At 41.5% G+C, this 25,092-nt stretch overlaps 1 protein-coding gene across 1 annotated transcript in view; it reads left to right on the forward strand.

Annotated features, from left to right (window-relative positions):
• The window catches only part of LOC126456415 (cuticle protein 19.8-like), a 36,453-nt gene extending 13,414 nt beyond the window's left edge, over positions 1–23,039 (forward strand). Inside the window, exon 3 of the mRNA XM_050092167.1 lies at positions 22,450–23,039. Coding sequence (XP_049948124.1) covers positions 22,450–23,013 — 564 coding nt within the window. The 3' untranslated portion in view covers positions 23,014–23,039. The remainder of the gene's footprint in view (positions 1–22,449) is intronic.
• The last annotated feature ends 2,053 nt before the right edge of the window (positions 23,040–25,092 follow it).

Here is a 25,092-nt window from a genome sequence, read left to right on the forward strand (position 1 = left end):
GGAAATGGAGCGGGCGGCAAACAATGGTGTAGACAGTGAAACAGGTTGTGAACAGGGAAGCGTTATCGATCGATTGGTCGGCAACAGCTCGCCTCAGGAATCGGGAATGACAGAACACAATATTGCAAATATTGCAGACTCAGGTTTTGGGTTCCCACCGTTTTCTCAAATGAGTCAAGACACATTTTCCACTTGTCAAAATGTGAATGTTGCCGGTGCAACTTCACTGCCGAAAAGCACTGAGGAACATGTTTCAGACACCATTGCATTGTTATTACAATTAATGCAACAAATGGGACAAAAGCTTGAAAAGTTAGACACAATGGAACAACATCAGAGACAAACACAGCAACTGTTAGACACAATGGAACAAAATCAGAGACAAACACAGCAAAAGCTTCAAAAGTTAGACACAGTGGAACAAAATCTTAAAAAGTTAGACTCATTGGAACAAACACTTGAACAAACACGTGAAGATTTAACTACTGAGTTACATAACATTGAATCGAAATGTCAAAAAGTCTGTAATGACGTAAAAACACAAATTTGTGAGCATTTTCAACCTATTTTTTCGGGGCATGAAAATGCATTACAGAATCACGAAGCAGCCATAAAAGAATTGCAAATTATTGTTCATGAAAATCATGAGACCTTGCAAGCTAAATTTGACTCAGTTGCATCTACCGATTCGGTTACGCAACTTGCAAAAACTCAGGAAAACTTTAAGGATACAGTAGATACTCTGAAACTTGGTTCAGAAAAACACACTGAAGAAATAAGTACACTATCGGAGAAAGTAGCCGAACTTTCGGATCAGGTCACTAACTTATCTACAAAGGTAGATGATGATCTGAATGACACAAGACCTGTAGCCTTCACTGACACAGAAGAGTATGAACAAATTAGAAAATTCAAACAAAATCAAAATCAAATCAATACACAGTACAAAAGAGAAATCCGGGAAGTACAAGATCATTTGGCACAAGTAATACAAGAATTACATATTTCAGAGGACACTCGCGCTCCAGTACGGGAAGAGGGGCATAGAAATACGGAACAGACACAAAATAACAACACAGGGCACTTCGGAAATTGTGAAAGAAGTTGGCAAGGTACGCCGAATTTTGAGATGGAACGGCCGACACAACCTAACAATGACCGATATGCGACTCGCCGACATGATGATTTTGACTATAAGCTGTTCATTACTACACGTAAATTCAAAACATTTAAGAATTCTGGCAACGACATTCATCCACAAGCATGGCTCCATCAATTCTCGCATTGTTTTCCTCCCAACTGGTCGTTAGAACACAGATTAGAATTTATGTGTGGCTACTTCGAGAATGAACCAGCTGTAAGAATGCGATCGGTAATTCACGATTGCCACAGTGAAGGAGAGTTTTACCATGCCTTCCTCTCAGCATATTGGTCTCAAGCCACACAAGACCGAGTAAAACATAGCATCATAATGATGAAACGTTTCGAACAATCTGAATTTTCCAGTCTTATGAAATATTTTGAAGACATGTTGCATAAGAATCAGTATCTTTCAAACCCATACAGCCCCTCAGAACTCATCCGCATTTGCTTAATCAAACTGCCTGAACATTTACGACATATTATTTTGGCAGGACGTTGCAAAGACGACATTGAAGCATTTCAGGGACTCTTACAAGAATTAGAAATTGACGCTGACAATCGCGGAACGCGAAACCAGGAGCACAACAATTACAGGTCACATCCGTCGCAATTCCGCGATGAAAGAAGTAATAACTTGACACGACAAGGCTATTCTCACAACACAAATCGTGACCAAAACAGACACCACCCGTATGACAACCGTTGGCAGAGTAGTAATAACTACAGGGAAAGATCACCTCTCCGTGGTAATGACTATCGCAGAGACAATAAGAGAAACAGACAATATGGGAACCAAAATAAATACTATCAAGGGAGACAGAATAACTTTAGACGCAACGGACCAGCGCGCAGTTACGATTCAGGGAGAAATTCTCCACCATTTGACCGACAAGAAAGAAACTATGGAATCTACCGACATGACGACAGACGATATGTTCGTACCGACAGACGTGAATTTCATCAGAACTGGCGGAACAGAGCTTGGGCCCTCTCGGCAAGGTGAATTTGTAGAAGTTAGGTCTCCTAATCCCAATAACGACGCGCGCCAACAAAGGAACAGACAATGACTCGCACCGCAGGCATCCGCGTGCGCCGGCTGGCTCTGCGAAAAATAATATAGACGCTAACTTTGAGAAAAATCCCAGTATTCTTTACCGACGTATGCCGCGTGACAATTGCATTCAAGTTCAAACTCTGAGTACTATGAAGAGTAAAGGATTGCACCACCCTTCACATGTAAAACCGCTTATTGAGAGATAATCTGCTTTTTAACTTAGTCTTTGTCATAAAATTTTTCGCTTCACATTACTAATATGCTTTGTCAGACTTAGAATCTGTTAACATACAACAATGTTTGAAGTTAAATATCCAATCAAGAACCAAGAGAACTTATTTAAACAGAAATTACTAATGCATTGTTATAGTGAACAGACGTCACAGTGTTATTGTGTGTGTACATTCTTGCTTGTTAGTTGCACGATCATGTAACGACTATAAGGCTTACGTACTTAGAATATTTACCAGTACTGCTAATGAGATTTTAATGCAACATTTTGGTTTATTTGAAAATACATTCTGAATTTAAAGTGCTTTCTGAGAGATACCAGATGACACAGAGGTTAGTTTATGTGACAGCTACACGATTTTTATCACGACGCTACTAATGAGTGACAATTTACAATGTTGTTTTTGCGGTGTATCTGTTTTATATCTGCACAGGTTTTCTGAATTCTTCTGGAAAGTAAAACATGTTTTGGTAGTAACTTTTGTGGTATAGCTACAATGAGACAGCCTTTTCTGTAGCTCAACAATACGTTACAGTACAGTACTTTCTTCATCACGCCAATAAGCATAATAACTACGATATCTATACGCAAAGCATTTCACTTTTGTTTATCATGAGGTAAGTACATTGACTTCTGCAGAACTTAGCTTTCGGAGGACGATAATTACGACACTTCCACAGAATTATCTTACAGCAAGACGCACATTTAGCGCTACAGGACACGCATTTGAGTGATTAATTTTGTACTTAAAACATTTATTTTTAAAGATATTTGAAGTACAATGATACGAAGTTTTTCCGTGATACATTTCATTCCTTTGCTGTAATCTGTAACACCTGAGGGTATAATTACATTAATCCTCAGGGAGGTACACGCTTACTTTGTGTACCATGTGTGTGGCAACCACAAGGAACCCTAGCTAATATGGTATTTGCTTATACAACTTTACACATCAGTACCATATTTCTCTAACACACAAATTACACAGCTATCTGATCATTTAACTGAGAGATAAACATTTTTTTACTACATCAGTGACACATGTTTACGCAATACACAGTTGGGTAACTTCACACTTATGAAACTGTATTTTGTCTGTACTTCGTAAACTGTTCATATTTTTTTTTTCGGAATCATTGTGATACTATGAGAGCTTTGAATGATGTATTTGGTAAGGGAGCATGATTTTAAAGTACGTTTGAGGTAGATGACACTATTGAAATGAGCAGAGAATTTTTTTAGGTTTTGAAATTATTGCAGAAAGCTACGACGTTTTTGAGATTTGACTGAGGTGTTATGATGTTATTATTACGACGACGATGTGTACTATGCTGTTGAGATATGCTTATGATCAATAAGATGATGCTACCGTATATGAGGAATAAGAAGTATGTTGGAAACCAAGAATCGTACTTTAAGAGTTATGAAATGCGCGTAAATTCGTGACTGTATCACAATGCTGACGAATATTTTATTTGGACACTTATATTTATAGGATTTTCTTTCTACAGATTTGCAACGCTAATTCTTGACCTGTGAAATATTCTTATGTGAGACTGTCACTGTAGCGGAAACTGCTGTCGTAAATATTTCCATAAGAAAGTTAAGTGACCACCTGCACGTAATGCGTCACGGGCACCCACCTGGGCGACAGCCGCCCGAAAAAAAAAAAAGCCATTAGCCTTTCAGAGGCGCAGGTGGAGAAAAAAAAAGAGACCATTAACCTCGCTATTGACATTCCTTTGTGGAAAGCATCGCAAATAAGACACGCTCATTACTTGGAAACATACGATTATATTGTGGAGCGCCTACTTTCTGCTACTTACTGAAATGCTTATAAACTGATGGGAAATATTCTTACATCTGCAAACCTGATTATGACAAGTGTCTTTCTACGAGAGTTGAGAGCTACTGACTTACGAAATGCCACATGACTATTGAATGATATTTTTATGCTTTGGTTTGCGTAATTGCTTATTTCATTTGACATCTGTTTTCCAGCTGTGTTGCAGCATTGGTTTCATAAAATAAAATTAAATGCATTTGCTAATGTGAACACTTTCTGTCAACAGATCTATTAAATAATAATTTTGTGATCCACATTCTTTAAAAAAAGGAGCACTTGGAAAGGAAAGAACAATAAGAAGGGACTAGTAACAGTAACTGGACACACAATTTTCTTTTCAAGTACATGGTAATATTTTTTTTACAATAAGTTGTTGTGGTGCACCACTTTAATTACTTAGACATTAAGATGTGATTATACATTTTCCTTATCTGCATTGTTATTTTTATTGTAATATTTTTTCTGCTTGAGCTATGTCATGTTTAGATATAAGCTGCTGTTTGCCAGGCATAGTGCTACTGAACTTTAATTTGTGTTACTCTGCTAAGCCAGATTTATTTTTTTGTTTGCTGCGCATTGCCTCATATTAGTTGTAATGTTGAATTGCTTGGTAATTTAGATTTACTGTAGCTTGCTTTGCGATTTTCCATTTTTTTATTGCTGGTTATATTAATTGTTTTATGTGCTGCTGCATTGCCTCGTCCCTTAGTTTAGCATCTGAGCTCAGTAGATTTAAGTTAGCTTAAGAGGGGGTAGACTATATAAGAAACTAACTATTATAAATTTATAAGAAATAGGATACTGTACAGTGGAGAAAAACTATTATTGACAGAGGATGTGAACAAAATACAGAAAGCATGCTTAGATAGAATTTTTTTGGTGGAAACAAAGGATGAAATAAGAGGAAAGATATATGAAGTTTTGGGTTGGACTGCAGTACCAAATGTTACACTGAAAACGAACCCTGTCCTTTCCTATTGGAATTATTCCACTATATGTTTGTGTACCCTTGGGTATTTATGTTTTTCCTGTATTTATATGTTTATCTGATAAGACTTATATTGTAGAATTTTTCTAATACTAAGCTACATTCACTATGATGAGGAATACTGTTATCCTCAAATATAATTTGCATTAATAATATGTTATTTACCTTGTAAATATGCTTAGACATTATTTATTCTGTTTTGTTTTAATGCTCATGTGTAAAGTTGATGTTCCAAAAGTTATTCTGATCTTTTATGTATCTACTTATCTCATAATTCCTGTAACATTGATGTATATGTCTATTTCTATTCTTTTGTAAAGCCTGTACTACAAATGTTATCTGTATTGTTATATTCTTTAATGATGTATTCTGTACCTTTGTTATTGTATTGTCATGTTATAAAATTGTAATTGACACCAGTTTATCAAACCAAGTAACTTGTAAGCATTCATTTCACTGCACACATTTCCGTTGGTCATAGTATATGGACAATATGTGAGAAGTAGGGACTGATAGTGTTTGCATGTGTGTTAATGATTCAGCAAGGGACTGGATAACAGCATTGCTGGATCTAAGGACAATTCCAGAAACTTTGTGAGTGCACAAGTGGTGGTTTATGGACTTGCTATATTGTCCGCAAGACTCTTCGATGGTGATTGTGCACCTGCACATTTGCAACAGATGGCTGCTGGCCGTCTCTACAAGGACTACAGTGGGTCTGCATCTTTGATGACCCACCAATACCATTATCTCTACCAGGACTACAGTGGGTCTGCTCTGTGATGACCTACCTACCAATATTCTTCAAAACTTCGACTGACTCTGCTGTGGGTTTGCTCTGTTGTGGCGCATTACCTGTCTGCATGTCAAGAGTCAGCACTGTCTTTCCATTGGAAGGACAACACTAATTCTTCAAGACAGCATGGAAATTCACTACTTCTGTGTGCATTTTCTTTTACTGCTCAGACTTTGAAAAAAAAGAAAAACACTGTAATTTTACTGTGATGAATCAGGACTGTCTTTATGGACTGTGACAAAATTTTAGCTTTTGACCAACATTGTATCAATAAGTGTGTGCATTTGATATCTTTGTTATTGTAATTATGAAAAATTTTTTCAAATCTGTATTGGGCACTGCCCAAACCAATTTGTAAAATTTTTTGTGGCGAGCATGGGGGCTATGTAAGTAGGCTGTTTATGTTTTCTCTATGTAAGTAGGCTGTTTAGGTTTTTTTATTGGTAACGCCACCTCTGTATGAAAATCACTGGCTGTGCTGTGTGCAGTCTGCGGCTGCTTTGCATTGTTGTAATACTCGCCATTGTAGTGTTGGGCAGCGGCAGTTGGATGTGAACAGCGCGTAGCGTTGCGCAGTGGGAGGTGAGCCGCCAGCAGTGGTGGATGTGGGGAGAGAGATGGCGGAGATTTGTAATTTGTCATGAACTGCTATATTTATATATGATGATATCAAGCTGGCAGTAGTGGCGCTCGCTGTATTGCAGTAGCTTGAGCAGCGAAGATTTTTGTGAGGTAAGTGATTTGTGAAAGGTATAGTTTAATGTTAGTCAGGGCCATTCTTTTGTAGGGAATTTTGAAAGTCAGATTGCGTTGCGCTAACAAAATATTGTGTGTCAGTTTAAGCACAGTCGTGTATAATTGTTCAAAGGGGACGTTTCACATTACACAGTGTCTGCGCTCACTACATCAACAGTCAGACTTTTAAACTATACAGTCACCATTAGATTTGTGAATAGTGTGATAATTTTGCCACATAGTTTCCTCCATCTCTTTCCATGTGTCCTGCATCCGTATGTGCCGTATAAAAGGAATAAAATAATTATCAGTCCTTTCTAAGACCCAAAGGATTCCTTTGTTACAACCCTCCACTAGTTCGTTCTCTACTTTTTGTGGTTCAAATGGTTCAAATGGCTCTGAGCACTATGGGACTCAACTGCTGTGGTCATAAGTCCCCTAGAACTTAGAACTACATAAACCTAACTAACCTAAGGACATCACACACATCCATGCCCGAGGCAGGATTCGAACCTGCGACCGTAGTGGTCGTGCGGTTCCAGACTGTAGCGCCTTTAACCGCTCGGCCACTCCGGCCGGCTTACTTTTTGTGCTTATTCCGTTGTTACATGAAGGGGTAAATTTCAGACGAAGCACTGCCTCAACGAGGATAGATGAGGGGATCGGACATGGCCATCTCGAAGGAATCACGTATTAGAATTCATCACCTCTCGTGGTTGGTTGGTTTGGGGGAGGAAACCAAACAGTGAGGTCATCGATCCCATCGGATTAGGGAAGGATGGGGAAGGAAGTCGGCCGTGCCCTTTCAAAGGAACCATCCCGGAATTTACCTGAAGAGATTTAGGGAAATCATGGAAAACCTAAATCAGGATGGCCGGACGCGGGTTTGAACAGTCGCCTTCTCGAATGCTAGTCCAGTGTGCTAACCACTGCGCCACCTCACTCGGTGCCTCTCGTGTATAAGGAAATTATCTAAATAATGCAATATTTACCCAGGACACTTCTCCAGGCAAATTTATAGGTGAAGTTCCATTTATAAACTACAATGGTTTTCCATAAATCAAGAGAACTCGTAGAAATATCAATTACTCTATGATTTATGTATTAATGTTCTAAAACTTCCCTGAATTTTATAATAAATGACATGGCATAAATGAAACATTAAAACATAGTTTCAGGTAAATAATGTGTGCTCTGCATGGGAACATAATGCACAATACAGCACATATAGGTCTGTTCAATTTATCTTATAGTATCACTGTGAAGTGAAGAACTGGGTAGTCTCTCGTACATCCATCAGCAATACAGCACACGGAACGATGTGTGATAGTGCCCTGGCCGCCTTATCATCTACAGTGCGAACTCCACAGGAAGTGAACGTAAAATGCCAAGCCGATTCAATCACTTTGAGAGAAGCGCAAAATTCAAACACACCATACACTAACTGACAATAGATTCCAACAATCTGTCCAATGGGAAAGCCTGCTTACTGTATGGACAAGTAAATTAAAAGCTAACGCTGAACGTCTTGCTCCTGCCGAGGAATCAGTACTTCACTTTACTCACTAGCACCATAGATGATATAATGGGAGAAAGTGTCGCATCAGCCACTACGGAATACCACGGAATTATAGCGCAAATGATGAAACTTACTACTGACACACTATTGCCGACAACAACGAGTATTTTCAACCATAAACTGACCACAAGCATTTTCCCGGTGGCGTGGGGATAGGGACTTGTCAAATCACTACACCAGGAGAGCTGCCGTCCCGTCTGCTTTGTTCTACTGCTGTCTAAGTGCTTAGAAGATCTGGCCCACAACCGACTATTTGAAGACGATTAACCACCTATTCGAATACTAATCAGTGTTCCAGAAAGTTCGTAACCAAGTATATGCTTTAGAAAAGTAACAGACGATCTTAGGATAGCTTAAATTGTTCCGCTCTAACGTGACGTTCCCCTAACAGTGCGTAATGTCTGGACCTGCAAAGTCGCAAAGGGAATATGTAGTGTCAGCGCCGACCACAAATTTGTATTAAGTTCATTACTCTTATCAAAAAATATCCGTGACTTGTCGTCATTTCTGTTTCACTACAGATACTACATGTACACTGGCTATATTCAATTAGACAAGAGAGCAATGTCAATCAAACTGAGAAAGACCATCCAAAATATCAATGCTCATCTGTCTCCATTATCACAATGGGCCGCAAATATCGTAAACAAGTGATGTGTACGACTCCAGTTTTTTTCCGCGGCGGTTGATAGAAAGGTTTCTCGAAAAGGTTCCCAAATCTACTAGCAAGCCTCTCGGTAGTTTCCTTGCTGACTTCCCCGCGCCGATTAAAAACAGAAATAACAGGTACGAGCTCACAAAAGAAAAAAGTTCAAAAACTGAAAGCCTTGTCCCACATCTTCTCCTGGAGCACCAGCTACGGAAAGTTCGTGCTGTCTGGAGCTACCGCTTGTGAGGTTTTCAATTGGCTGCTCTCAACGTAGCGTGACGTTCACATACTAAGGCTAGCAAACAGCTGGCTTTTACTAAGAGCCTTTGAAGCAGGCTTGTATACCTATGTGACACTCACCAATGCTATGTTCAGAGTGTGTCAGTTGAAAAGGTAACAAGTGATGTAAGGCAGGCTGAACGATCTGTATCGTATTGCTATTACTATAATTCCTATTAGTAGTTGTGACAATAATAGTGTATTAGTGTTGTTTTCATTATTGCTGCTTCTTAGTTATTGGTGCGACTAATTATTGCAAAGGCAGTGGAATTTATATGAATAATTTCTGCCTTGGATGCGTTAAACTGTTTCAAATTCTCTTTTTGATATTATTTTATTTATTTTTTCTTTACTGCCGATTATGTTAGGATCACGATAAACTGACAGCCGCTAAGGCAGTTGTTCTCATATTGTTTAATCGCTTAAGTCAAACGTATTTCATCAATTCCCTGTGGCTAGCATGCTTTATCCAACGATTAGGCAACAGTCCTCCGCTTGTCCTCTCAAAACATCCCATTATGTTATCACTTTAGGAGTTCTGGAGAAATTTTTGCCACAGTACATGAACATTTAATCCACAGGTTACCTTTGTTACTGAGACTGATCTGGTTCCAATATTTCATTCATCCCCCCTACCTTTTCGCCCTGTGAAGTACACCCCCCTCATTTTTGGCAAAGTTGTAAATTCCAGCAGTCATGTTCTACTCCAACGGCAAACGTGCGTAGAGGTATAATGTACAAAGAGCACAAGTGGAAGATTATCGATTGGTAGAATTCATGAGTTAATTATTAACAACGATCAGGCAGAGGTCAACAGACTCACATTCTAGCCGTGTACCAATAATAATGATTTTAAGACCTATTAGCATCGTGTATTAAGCGAGGGAAAAATTGCTGTCTATAAGCGTATGTACGCGTGCTAACCTCCTTTATCTCCTTCTCGTGATCAACACACGAGAAATACGGTGGTGGCCATAGAACTGCCCCACGGTCTATGTCAAATTATCGTTCTTAAATTCACATAGCAGGGTTTCGTAAGAATAATGTTACCTCTCTTAAAAATAATTCCCATTAAGCATCCCGAGAGTTTCTTTTACGCTTTCGTATTGGCCACATCGACCTGTCACAATCCCAGCGGAGCGTATATGATTTCGTTAGATATTCGAGTCTTGCATCGTTGATAAGGACTCTCAACACTGGACCTGAACTACAGAATTAGTCACACTAGTGCCTCGTAAGCGACTTCCGTCACAGATGCAAAGCACTTTCTGAGAACCCTTCTAACACATGTACCACTTGTTTACTCTACTGCAGATATCACTTGTTCTTTCTTTTCTTACTGAATCCTTGCATTATCTATAAGTATTCAAATTATATGTCAGGACCCAGACGTTCAGCACTAGTTTCGAAATCAGATACTATCGGGTTCCTTCCTGTTATAGTATTTACCTTGCATTTATCTACATTGATAGAGAGCTGCCATTCATTACATCAAGTGGACATTTTCCCTTTCTGCATTTTCCTACGGTCTGCCCACTACTATAATATCACATACTTATCAGCACAGTCAGCGAACAATCTGTATGTGCTGATGTCTGTCTCCTTTGGCTAACCTCATGTTTCTGTTGGATAATGCTGTCCGTTGTCAGAAGATATTGTTACTGTAGTGAACGAAGCTCCTCGTGAAGACGATCAAATTGTCCTTTACCCGAAGTTACCGAAAGATTGCGTAGAAGAGTAGATACCATAATCGTAGACAACCTGTTAAGTGTCATTCATGGATATCTTGCAGGTGATGGAGCTTGCTTTGGTCTTTCCGGACTTTAATCATCCTTTGTCAGTTACAGGATCTGCCTTGCATCCACGGAGCTCATAGCACTGTTTACCTCGGAATAATACTGCCAAGACTGGTGCATGGAACTCTTGTGAGAGAAACAAGTTTGTTTGTGTGGCCATCCTCCGCAGCAAGCATATAAATACTTGTTTTGTGAATAAAACTGCCTTTTGCTGCTGCTACTTAACTTTCTGGATATAACAATCAAAAAACAAAGCGATAAGCATATGTCTGAAATTTACTGTAAACCCACAGAAATGGTCGTTATCGAAACTTCCTGGCAGATTAAAACTGTGTGGCGGACCGAGACTCGAACTCGGGACCTTGCCTTTCCAGAGTTCGAGTCTCGGTCAGGCACACAGTTTTAATCTGCCAGGAAGTTTCATATCAACGCACACTCCGCTGCAGAGTGAAAATTTCTTTCTGGGAACGGACATTATTATTCCCCAATCCTCGAATCACCCACACTCACAAAAGCAAGCAGCAGTTCGACACGTGCTCCATAGACTCAACACAGTACCACTCACCAAAGAAAGCTACCAAAAAGAACTAGACATAAGAATGCTGATAGCACAAAATAATGGTTACAATAATAAGATAGTCACAAAGCCAAACAAAAAATTAATAGTAAAACAAAATCAGAAATCACCAAACTACAGACAGCGGCACAACATAACCAAACACAAACATGCAGTCCCATAATAACTACACAGGATAATCAGAAAAAGATGAAAGAAAACACAAGATGGTACACAATGACATACAAAGTCAAACTCACTCATAAAATCACCAACGTTTTCAAAAGACAGAGAATAAACATAGCACACACAACAGGCAATTCTATACAAAAATACACCCCAAAACCGACAAGAAACAGAGACATATATCAGAAAGCAGATGTATATCAACTACAGTGTAATACTTGTGAAGGCAGATGCATAGGACTAACAGGTAGAGCCTGGAAATATGGGACAAACCACAGCACATTTGCAGGTCACTTAAGAGAACATGACCATAAACCAACCAACAGAGAAGGTGACATGGAAAGAAGTAGAATCAACAATAAAAACACCTCCTAACCCTGCAAGAAAATTACCAAATACAGAAAACGAAAGCAGAAAGGAAAACCCTGCTGAATGACCAAGTATACATGCCAAGCAATTCATTATTTACACTAATACGTAAGATAATAGAATAAAGCTCCCAAAGAGGGTTGATATAATAATACTTTCAAATATAATAATAATACCCATCTTTACACTCACTTATCCATCAACCCTACCACAGAATATTAATACGAAGTCAGATCACTTGTCACCAAAGTTTTCAACCACTCGCTAACAACTAGTACAACACCATACAATTCAAACAACCAACCTAAAAAAAACAAAAACAAAAACCAACAAAAAAGCACTCGTCGACACTCTCTCCCCCCCTCTCCCTCTCTCTCTCTCTCTCTCTCCCTCTCTCTCTCTTATACAGACACACGGTGAAAACATCATGAATAGAAGTTAGTCTTGAACATATACTTCATACTTCGTTAGGTTGGCAACAAGTGGGTAAACACGCCAAAGAGGAGGAAACACGTAATGGAGTCGCAATATTTACGTTGTGAAAAGCAGGGTCCGGCGAAATAGTTATATAGAGTGGCAAAAACAATAGAACACCACAAAAAGATTGAGATACATGGTGAACAGTATGGAGAATGTCAGAAAGCAAAGTTGTTCAAAACTGGTTCAAATGGCTCTGAGCACTATGGGACTTAACAGCAGAGGTCATCAGTCCCCTAGAACGTAGAACTACTTAAACCCAACTAACCTAAGGACATCACACACATCCATGTCCGAGGCAGGATTCGAAACTTCGACCGTAGCGGTGGCGCGATTACAGACTGAAGTGCCTAGAACAGCTCTGCCAAGCAAAATCGTTCTTATATGGCAGTAATAAAAGTGGTAGTGCGACCTCCAGACCAGATGGGAGGAAACGCAACTCCGCAATTCGTAAGTAATTACTATTTTACAAAAAAGCCGCGACGTGAACCGTTTAACAATCTAAAACTAACAAAACTGTATTTTTATAGATCCCACTGATGGTGTCTTAGAACAAGACAAGGCGAACCGCGTAAGGGGTCAATAAATTAAGTAGCAACAGGAAAAGGCAGTTTTATGTTGAAAACAAGTATTCTTTCGAGACAAGTTTCACACTTCAAGAATGTGGTATGAGGCTTTTGTTTGAACTCACATTCAGAGTTGCTTTAACGAAAGCCTACAAAATGTACGTATTTGAACATTCACGTATCCAATTACTTTCTTATGTGAAATAGAATTGTATGTTGGATGAATTCCTTTATATATTTACTAGCCTCTTCCCCCGTGGCTTCACCAGTGTACGCGTTCGACACATAAATCACATACATCTCCTCCTATTCCCTTTCTATGACCATCTCTCGCTCCCCTCCCCGACCCCCTCCCTCACTCTGTGCGGGAGATGTGAAGTGTTTATTCATTCCAATCTGTAATTGTAAATGAAACAATGTGCATTGTCTTTGCAGTGTCATATCGAGAAAGTGTCATTTCCATGTAACTGAGACTGCAGAGTAGAAATTAAGAAATATTGACAAAGAGGATTAAACAAATGGAATACCAAATCTGTAGGAACATCATCCACAACAAGGAAAGTTGCACGCAATATGCACAGTTGACTAATTTTTATTGAACTCAAGATCTGATTGTACACAATGTTCCGTTACACCCGAAGGCGCTAGGATGAATAACTTCTGGGGTGAGTCCACCCTTGTGCAAGCAACGTATAGATGACCGTGAAAGAAACACGGAGGTGACAAATCACTCTGCAGTATATAATAGACTGCCCCTGTGCCTAATTTATTGCAATCGAAAGTGAAAGTCACAGGGAAAATTGCAGTCTCTGGAAGTTATTTGTGGGAAGGCGAATTTGTGAACGTCTGTATGGAAACGCCTCAGTGTTGCTGATGCCATACTGACAGCTATCGTTTTGGTTTTGTAGTTGATTATGCTTCAAAGTTGAAACTTATGAGGACATTACTTACGCTGTATCGACTATTGGAGTATCTTGTTGCCACTGTATATGTATCCACCGTCCATTTAGAACGTGTACCAAACGACTGTACATCTCCTTCACCCCCCTCTCTCTGACCATCACCATCTCTCTGTATATGTCCTCCACCACACTTCTCTGTGTCCATCTCCCATATCTCTGTTCATCTCATACTCCCTCTCTGGGACCACATAATCCTCCATCTCCTCCTTTCCTCTCTTTCTGTCCATTTCCCCCTCCCCAGTATCACAGGCCTACTCCCCATCCCTGCACTCTCTGTCCATCTCCTTCTCTCGCCTGCCTGGATCCATGTCTTCCTACCCTCCCTCTATCTGTTCATCTCCCCTCTCTCCGTCCAAATTCTCCTCTCCCCTCCTCTGTATACCTCACCCTTTCATCTGCATCTTTCCATCGCCTCCTTCCACTCTCTCTGCCTCTCCATCTCCTCCTCCCCCTCTCTCTAGGTCCATCTCCTGCTTCCGCCTCTCTGTCCAATCCATATCCTCTTACCCCTGGCTATGTCCATCTCATCCTTTCCTCTCACTATCCATCTCCTCCACACCCATATGCATGAGTAGCCCCTGCAATGCATGCCAAAATTGCTCACAGCACGCATATGTTGTGCAGTGCAACTTAGATGTCAGGGGATGAAGAACCTGTTCTGCCCACACATGTGTGCTGTGAGTTTCTAACCCCGAAGTCCTGATGCCCAGATAGCAGTTAGGATGTGAACCAAGTTTGGTTGGAATCAATCTAATGACTTTGGAGGAATTGATACACACACACACACACACACACACACACACACACACACACACACACACACACACACACATACATATATCATCATCATCATCATCATCATCATTTATTGCCTTATCGGGCCTTTAAGGCCTACAGCAAGAAGAACAAAAGGAAAAGTAAAGACAAAAAGACTTACAAAAGTACTCTATACAGTAGTAAAAGTTACATATGTACATTACAGCTTAAAGAAAAACGAAAAAATAAACAGGGCATTCAATCAAAGGTTTAAAAGGCAAGAGGGATACATTACAGAAACAAAAAAACAAAAAAAACACACACGCAGTGTCTGTCAATTACACGAGAGGAGGGAGCTGTTGCAGATGGCAGTCCATCTCATCCGGACTGCCATCTGCAACAGCTCCCTCCTCTCGTGTAATTGACAGACATATATATATATATATATATATATATATATATATATATATATATATATATATATATATATATATGAGAGAGAGAGACAGAGTAGCCTCTACCCCATTTATTACATGTCTTCCCCTGTGTGTATGTTCCACATACATTGTGGTAGCTTAAATCGGCCGCGGTCCATTCAGTACATGTCGGACCCGCGTGTCGCCACTGTGTGATCGCAGACCGAGCGCCACCACAAGGCAGGTCTCAAGATACGGGATAGCACTCGCCCCAGTTGTACGACGACTTTGCTAGCGACTACACTAACGAAGCCTTTCTCTCATTTGCCGAGAGACAGTTAGAATAGCCTTCAGCTAAGTCCATGGCTACGACCTAGCAAGGCGCCATTAGCCTTACATAGTTTGATAGTTATCGTATGAAGTGTCTCAACAAGAAGAACGATGTACAACAAGGATAAATAAAAGTTAAGTATTCGAGGAGCTGCATACTTTTCTTAATAGAATTCACTACTTATTCCGTTCCAGAAGTCACGCCCGTCTGCGTTAGATAGCGTGCCATTCGGCCTCCTTTATCTACAAGGTGTTGGCACATTTGCCAACACATCAGTTGCACACATGTCTCTCCTCTGTGTCCATCTCTTACTCCACCTATTTCTCTGTCCACCTCATCTTCTCACCTCTATGACCACCTCATCCTCCCATATCTATTAGTCTATCCCCTCTTCCATGCTCTCTCTGTCTCTTTATCTCCCTCTCCCCCCTCTCTTTGTCCATCTCCTCTGTCCCTTTCTCCCTCATATCTTCCTCTCATCTCCTTTTGTCCATATCCTCCTCATCCTGTCTGTCCATATTCTCCTCCCCCTCTTTTCCTCTTGTCCACTATCCCTCTATACCTTCCATCTGCCTCCTGCATCTCCCTCTCCTCTATGTCTTCCTGCCCATCTCATCCTCCGCTCTCTGTGGCTGTCCCCTCCTCATCCCTCTCTCTGTGTCCATCTTCCCTGCCCCCTCTCTACATCCATCTCCTCTTCCAGACTCTCTCCTCTACTGCTCCCATCTTTTCCTAACACCTCACTCCTTCTGTCCATCTCATCTTCCTCCTCTTTGCCTCTCTGGCCATCCTCTCCTCCCCTTCTCTCTTTGCATCACCAGCTCCCCCTCCCTCTCTTTGTCCATCACTTCACCTCTCCGTTCCCCCACCTTCTCAGCCTCTGTCCTCTGTCATTATTCACCTCCTCCCTCACTCTTTCCTCAGCTGTTCCCATCGGCATGTGCAGCCCTTTCAAGGCATATGATACTAACCCAGCAGCCTACATGTCAGAAGAAGGAAACCCCTTTTTGTCTGTATGTCCAGTCTTACAGTAGCTAGGAGATTGTAACACCCACAGTGCTGAATCTCATAAAGCAAGCAGTATGTGCGTAAAAATTTAGCGAAAATCGATAAGGTGATTTAGGAGATGATGGACATACACGCATACATGTATACTTACATGCTGCACATACGATCTGTTTTACATATACAACAATTCAGTACATTTTTTTGCCTAAGTGAACAATAAACACAAAATAAATATCACGCGAAACAGGGAAGGCTACTAAAGTTTTGTTGTCCCTCATCATAAAATTCAAGACTAGTTAAGTCCCTCAGGGATATATGGAAGTATCGTCCAACACAGTACTCGAGAGATGGTTCGAATATGTTTCTGATTTGAGAAAACTATGATTAATCTGAAACAAGATGCCAAGACAGAGACAAGACTTCCAATACCCTGTTTTCGGCTTAAATTTCTTAATTAGTGTATCACAGCTTCTGAGCTGTTATTTTGCCATCGACAGACTTCCTTGGCCCAGTTGCACATAGAAAAACATCTTAACCGAAAGATCTAGTTAGACGTTTATTAACTGAGAATAGAAAATTTTGGTTCACCTTGTGTAACTGTTCTTTCCAATGGTTCAAATGGCTCTGAGCACTATGAGACTTAACTTCTGAGGTCATCAGTCGCCTAGAACTTAGCACTAATTAAGCCTAACCAACCTAAGGACATCACACACATCCATGCCCGAGGCAGGATTCGAACCTGCGACCGTAGCGGTCGCTCGGTTCCAGACTGTAGCGCCTAGAACCGCACGGCTACTCCGGCCGGCAATGTTCTTTCCAATGCTAACAGTTAATACTGTTTTCAAAAGAGATCTACTCTTTTATCAACGTAGTTGGTTTTAAACCATTTGTTCCGCAATATTTCGAAAGTAATTGTCATTAATGTATTTATGTATAATTTTATCATGAGACTACGGCACAATTGATTGTAGGAAAGAATGTTTACCTTCAACGAATATGAGAACACAAATAGGGTAGGTGGAGCGCATAATTTAGTCAGTAGCTTTCTCTTCTCAGTAGTTTATGTTAAGATGGCGTTGTTGCTCCTACGGAAACTGTCGTTTAAATATTGGGTGTTCGTGCTGAAAGTTGGATTGACTGTGTGCCTTTTAAATCAACCAAATTTAGAAATTCCAGCTTAACTGTAGGCAAAGTATTTGATGGTACTTGATATAATTTATAGTATCTGAGTGATAAATAGATCCAACTTAAAAATTATTGGTATTGTTTGGGTATTTAAATTTCCTTTTTATAACGCAGCATTTGCACTACACAGTGAGCTGGATAGTTTAGTGTCCCAGACAAGGACAGTTTTACAGAAACGGTGGCAGTTTGAACCAGATACGTATAACAGTTATGGACCCTTGACACAGTGGCTCGTCCAGTATCTTCACTACCTCATGTCTAGGACTAATGTGATGGTCGAGATGAAATGCCCTTAGTTCTATTGTTTTACCCATCCTGTTTGCAACTGTCACTTTCGCCGGCCCTGTCTGGTCCAGTGACGTCACGTCCAGGAAACAGGATAAGCTGTGCTGTCATGAAGAAGGCAGTAGTTCCATCTCTCCAAAATTGTAGCTATATAGAATTCATTTGTCCTCCATTACAACGCATGTCTTCATCATAGGCTCTATTTCTTTGTATATGTAATATTGTAATAATCCCAGCTGTATTTCCTGATTGTTGGCCTCTGGTATGTCGTTTGTGCTCAAATGCCCGTGGCATAGTTCACAACTGGAAACTGGCGAGTTTCGAGTGTAGAGAGCACCAGACGAGGATGTTTCGCTGTATTCATGAACATAATTAGCGCTCAGTAACTACTTAATTTTAGCGACGCCTTTAGATACAATTACTTAATAATTCGTATGAAAGAATTCAGTATTCAAAGTTGATTGTTTTCAAAGAATTGGCAGTATGCTCCGTTTCATCAGCAGCAGCCAAAGCAACACACTATTTCTTGTGACAGAGAAAGTGATATGCAAATTCTCGTACACGCCGACTGCGCTGCTACTAAGGCAGGTAAATGGCTGCGTTAAACGGTCATTTGACTTTTTTTTGCATCGTGTCATTTGGCCGCAAAGTTTGCTCTGTGGGCCGACTCATAGCCCCCACCTGTCCCATTTGCGACACCACACGTTGAGCAGGTCAGATTTCGTACCAGGAATGCTAAGCACCTTTCAGATCCAGTTCGCCAGACAGCGCAGTACATTAGCGTATGTATATAAGCGCCGGTCGCCGACACCTGGGGCAGAACACAGCGATTTCTCACAGCAGCATGGCTTACAAGGTGAGGCGTCCACACTTTCGTACCGTTAGTAGTGAACTGCAAAAACGTCTTGCATATGATGCCGGTCAGTGAGTTAGAAAATGTTTTGAGCTGAATTAAAGAGGTATTTTTACCAACGAAAGATTTATGGGTCATAGACTGAGCTTTCTTATGGGCATACAGGACTATGAGGTAGATAATTTGATGCAGGCTGGGTTATGGATATGGGGGGGGGGGGGGGGGGGGCAGTGTTGTGAAATTATTGAAACAACGACAAACTGCCTATTGGCTTCTGTCTCGGGTTCTTCGGCCGACGTTCGTCTGTTGATTTTACTCGCAAAGAACCCGAGACAGAAGCCAATAGGCATTTTGTCAACAAGTGGTCACGAAAGCCTTAACAATCTTGAAACAACATTGCCCACGCTCTGTTCTTGTCGTTTGTGATACTAATCATAACGTTATTTTATTTGCTTGAACACAGGCGTTTTAACAAACTTTAATGGTTTTTTTTATCAGCGGTGGCAAGACAGGCCACGATCCCTCCTTCGCGGTTTGCCAGGTGTGCAATTTCTTTCACAAAACGCAAAAATGATCTAATAGATTTTAATGTTAAAAACAAAATATTGTTTAGTTATTCTTCCACGACCAAGGATAACTCACAGTATCGTTGCGCGCTTACATCTAAATGGTTTGTCGTAGTTGATACAAAGACGTGCAGAAATCTCCGTAAGACGTAAGTGGTACATAAAAATGTTCTTCGCACAGTTATGAGCCATTTTACTTCAACAGGGGTAAGGAGATTGACTTAATACTCGACAATGAATGATCAATAATTCACTATATAAAATATTGCTGGAACCCGTAAATTTGGTTCATTAAACAAACACACAGCCCAGCCAGCTTTCAGCACGATTACATAACATTTAAACGGCAGTATGCCCTTCTTGTAGCAGCAACAAATTCGTCTTAAGCTAAACAAGCGAAGGAAAAACGACTGACTAAGTTACGTATTCTATCTCCTGATTTGGGTTCTGTTATTTCAGCTGCGTGTACGTTATACACTGCAGTTTGAAAGAGGAGATCAATTCGTCACTGGCACAAGTGCGATAATAAACTGTCTGTAAACTTCAATCAGCTTGGAAGGACGTAGCAGACGAACTGTGGTCAATCTGATAGATGAATTCACCCCCGTTTCGACATCTTCTCCAGGGCTGCGAGTCTTAGCTCATTATTGTACTGGTAGTTCAGGTTATAGGTGACAACGAAGCATAGCATTGCATTAGCTAAAGACTATTTATTGTTTAATGTTCGGTGATGTTAGAATTTCAGAGCATAAACAGGGCGAAGTTCACATTGTTGGTTGATGCAACTAGTTTATTAGTTACATGATTTTAACTAATACATGTCCAATTGCAAAACAGAGATAAATCTGACTTGTCTTTGCCCCTAGGTCGAAGGTCGTATGTAAATAGCAACGAATAAATGAGCAGTGTTTTGTGTTTCGTTTAGATCCACCACCGAGTGTAAGACATGAGTTCTGTTTACAACCGTTGGAGAGTGGATTATTATTGGGAATTTGCTTGACGCGTAGCTGCTCCATGCAAATGGCAGCAACAAAATTTTTTCTGGATGTGACAAATATACACATAAATATTTACAAAAGTAGAGATATTTTAAAAGCTTGAGTTATTATTTCTTGTGGCGTTAGGTGAAAATACAATGTAGGTAAAGAAAAACGGGAGAGAATTGTTGAAGGTTAAATGCAATTCAATTGGTTGATACACAATAAGTTGTAGACCTTACCTTGAATCTCTAAAACAAGTCATATTAGGCCTACAACTTCGCTTCCGCCGTCCTTTCTCGGAGTTAGAGGCTTCATTGTGAAAAACTTTAAAAAAAATTACGACACAAAATGGGCCATCGCCGGCCACTACTTTTCGGGCAGCGTGAGAATTCCGAGGGGAGGAACTAGGAGTCTTTTGAGGAGAAACATGAGTCGATCCAATTTTGCCCTTGTTCATATGATCTGAAGTGCTGGTCAGCCAGACCGTGTGCCTGTCATCGAAAAAGGTGTTAGTCAGAGGGAGCAATCTCTAGAGAATACGGCGGGTCGGGTAAGACTTTCCATTTCAACGTTTCCAACTACGTTTTTTTTTTTGCGACATGGATGTCTAGCATTGTTATGCTGCAAAATTGCCCTTTCATGCCAATCGCTGTGTTGTGGCCGTTTGTCTTTCAATGCTCGGCTGAAACGCATGAACTGCTTTCGACAACGATGTCCTGTGATTGTTTCCATTGGTTTCAATAGCTTCGAGAACCTTCTCTCTTCCACCAACATGCCGGTCTTCTACGTCAAAATCACCATTTTTAGTGCGTTAAAACCATTCTCTGCACTTTCCTTCACTAATAAGAGCCTCATCATAATTCTTACCCAGCATTTTATGAGCCTCAGCGGCAGATTTCTTCATATTACAGCAGAAAATTAAAACTTCCCTCAAATGACAAGAATTGGACTCGTAATCGACATATTAATTAGATAATAATTTTACGATACAATCACAAATCTACTAACATTTTGGTAGCGTTATGTTTGCAAATGTCTAAGCTTATTGTATGGCGCATACGATCTACCGCCTGCACCATGACTTGCGGCTACTGCCATCTACTGCAAAACGGCGGAAACAAAGTTATAAACCTAATTCCTTTGACAAATTACATGTACCATAACAATGCACGTTATATAACACTACATATATGTTTATATAAAGTTATTATCGTTTGCAAATAATGGGGGCTATATCAAGGAGCCATGCTGCGGATCTCGCTTTAGATGCTTATCTCAGAATGAATCCGATCATATCCACAAGCAGCAGTATGTCAAAACTAGGGTACCATAATGTATTTCAATCTGTGTCCAGTACGAAATTTTCGTTCTGCAGAGGAGTGTGCGCTGATGTGAAACTTCCTGGTAGGTTAAAACTGTGTGCCGGCCGAGACTCGAACGTGGGACTATTGTCTTCCGCGTGCAATGAATACCGTCCCGTCCTCACTGCTATAAAGCTGTGAGGACGGTTCGGGAGTCGTACTTGCGTGAGTCAGTTAGTAGAGTACTTGCCCAAGAAAGGCAAAGATCCAGACTTGGAGTTTCGGTCCGGTACACAGTTTTAATCCGGCAGGAAGTTTCATATTTAAATAGGTCTCGGAAACGTAAGAAAAAACGTAAATTCTATACGCTTCTCTCGTTGAGTAAAAGTGATCTCAGATTGTACACGTGGAGGTATTTCCTGACTTCAGTTATTTAATAACATGAGGACTTTCATGTCTACTGTCAGTAAAAAACAATCTATAGAAAGTCTCCAACAGTTAGACGCAAATATATGATGTTATGTATGATAAGACTTGGGAGTTGAATGTCTGAAGGAGTTCACCAGAGCAGATCAGCGCAGCAGATGTGTGAAAGCGTCTTCCGCCCCACAGTTCGTCGTCCTCGCCGCCCTCGTGGCCGTGGCCCGCGCCGGCTACCTGGGCGCCCCCGCCGTCTACGCCCCCGGCGCTCCACTGGCCGCCCGCGCCTACGCTGCTCCCGTGGCGTACGCCGCCCCCGCTCTCCGCGCCGCCCCTGTGGCTGTCGCCGCCCCCGCCGTGAGGGCCGCCCCTGTCGCCGTCGCCGCCGCCCCCGCCGCCGTCGCTGCCGAGTACGACCCCAACCCCCAGTACAGTTACGCGTACAACGTGCAGGACGCCCTCACTGGTGATTCCAAGACCCAGCACGAGAGCCGCAGCGGTGACGTCGTCCAGGGCAGCTACAGCCTGGTCGAGCCCGACGGTTCCATCCGCACCGTGGACTACACGGCTGACCCCGTCAACGGCTTCAACGCCGTCGTGCACAAGGAGGCTGGCGCCCACCCCGCCCCCGTCGTCGCCGCCGCCCCCGCCATCGCTGCCGCCCCTGCTCTGGCTTACGGCAAGGCCTACCACGGCTAAACTCCAACTCTGCTCATTTCTCCCACTGTGACTCTGTAAATATTATTTATACCCTTTCGGGCTTTATCGTTAAGAATAAACGAGTAAAACCTGTGTCAGCAGTTTTATTCATTGCAGTATGGAAAAGTTATTACGCTTGCAGTTGCAGTTTTTGTATACAACAGGAGTTCCGACATTATCTGCTGCCGAAAACTGAAATATAATTTCGCAGTGATATACACTACTGGCCATTAAAATTGCTGCACCAAGAAAAAATGCAGATGATAAACGGGTATTCATTGGACAACTATATTATACTAGAAATGACGTGTGATTACATTTTCACGCAATTTGGGTGCATAGATCCTGAGAAGTCAGTACCCAGAACAACCACCTCTGGTCGTAATAACGGCCTTGATACGCCAGGGCATTGAGTCAAACGGAGCTTGAATGGCGTGTACAGGTACAGCTGCCCATGCAGCTTCAACACGATACCACAGTTCATCAAGAGTAGTGACTGGCGTACTGTGACGAGCCAGTTGCTCGGTCACCATTGACCAGACGTTTTCAGTTGGTGAGAGATCCGGAGAATGTGCTGGCCAAGGCAGCGGCCGAAAATTTTCTGTATCCAGAAAGACCCGTACAGGACCTAGAACATGCGGTCGTGTATTATACTGCTTAAATGTAGGGATCCAATGAAGGGTAGAGCCACGGGTCGTAACACACCTGAAATGTAACGCCCACTGTTCAAAGTGCCATCAGTGGGAACAAGAGGTGCCCGAGACGTGTAACCAATAGCACCCCATACCATCACGCCGGGTGATACGCCAGTATGGCGATGACGAATACACGCTTCCAATGTGCGTTCACCGCGATGTTGCCAAACACGGAGTCTACCATCATGATGCTGTAAACAGAACCTGGATTCATCCGAAAAATAACGTTTTGCCATTCGTTCTCACAGGTTTGGTCTCCGAGCTGATAGTCCATGCTGCTGTAAACGTCGTCGAACTCTTCGTGGAGATGGTTGTTGCAAACATCGCCGTCAATTGACTCAGGGATCGAGATGTGGCTGCACGGCCCGTTACAACCATGCGGATAAGATGCCTGTCATCTCGACTGCTAATGATACGAGGCCGTTGGGATCCAGAACGGCGTTCCATATTACCCTCCTGAACCCACCGATTCCATAGTCTGCTAATGGTTATTGGATCTCGATCAACGCGAGCAGCAATGTCGCGATACGATAAACCGCAATCGCGATAGGCTACAATCCGACATTTATCAAAGTCGGAAACGTGATCGTACGCATTTCTCCTCCTTACACGAGGCATCAAAACAACGTTTCGCCAGGCAACGCCGGTCAACTGCTGTTTGTGTATGAGAAATCAGTTGGAAACTTTCCTCATGTCAGCACGTCGTAGGTGTTGCCACCGGTGGCAACCTTGTGTGAATCCTCTGAAAAGCTAATAATTTGCATATCACAGCATCTTCTTCCTGTCGGTTTAAATTTCGCATCTGTATCACGTCATCTTCGTGGTGTAGCAATTTTAATGGCCAGTAGTGTATTAGTTCTGCTAGTGTATCCCATGAACAGTCACTATGACGGTTGATATCTTTTACAATATCTATTACTCCCTTTCAATGTTTATGTGATAGTCTTCAAAGTACGCCCCCACAGTTTATAGCGTCTCTGCTAGTCCCCAAACACATGGTACAAACCATTCTTTGTCAGATCGTTGAGAATCGCCTCACTTTTCTTAAACACTGGTTCAGACTTCTCAAATTGATTGCCCCAAAGCTTTGCCTTTAATGATGGGAATAATTAAAAAAATCACAGGGTGCAAGTTCGGAACTATAAGGCAGATACGGTTCACAGGTAATGGTGAATTGATGCAGTAACTGCATCATTTCATCTGTGACGTGAAGCTGAGCATTGTCATGATGAAGTCACCACCAAGTCCGAGAAAGTTCTGGTCGTTTCCTTGCAATGTGCTTCCTCATTTCAGCCAATAGTGACATGCAGTATGCTGCTGTAACAGTAGTGTGATGAGGAAAAGCTGTCCGCAGCTCGCGGTTGTGCGGTAGCGTTCTCGCTTC

Source organism: Schistocerca serialis, chromosome 2 (genome assembly GCF_023864345.2).
Source record: "Schistocerca serialis cubense isolate TAMUIC-IGC-003099 chromosome 2, iqSchSeri2.2, whole genome shotgun sequence".
NCBI lineage: Eukaryota > Metazoa > Arthropoda > Insecta > Orthoptera > Acrididae > Schistocerca > Schistocerca serialis.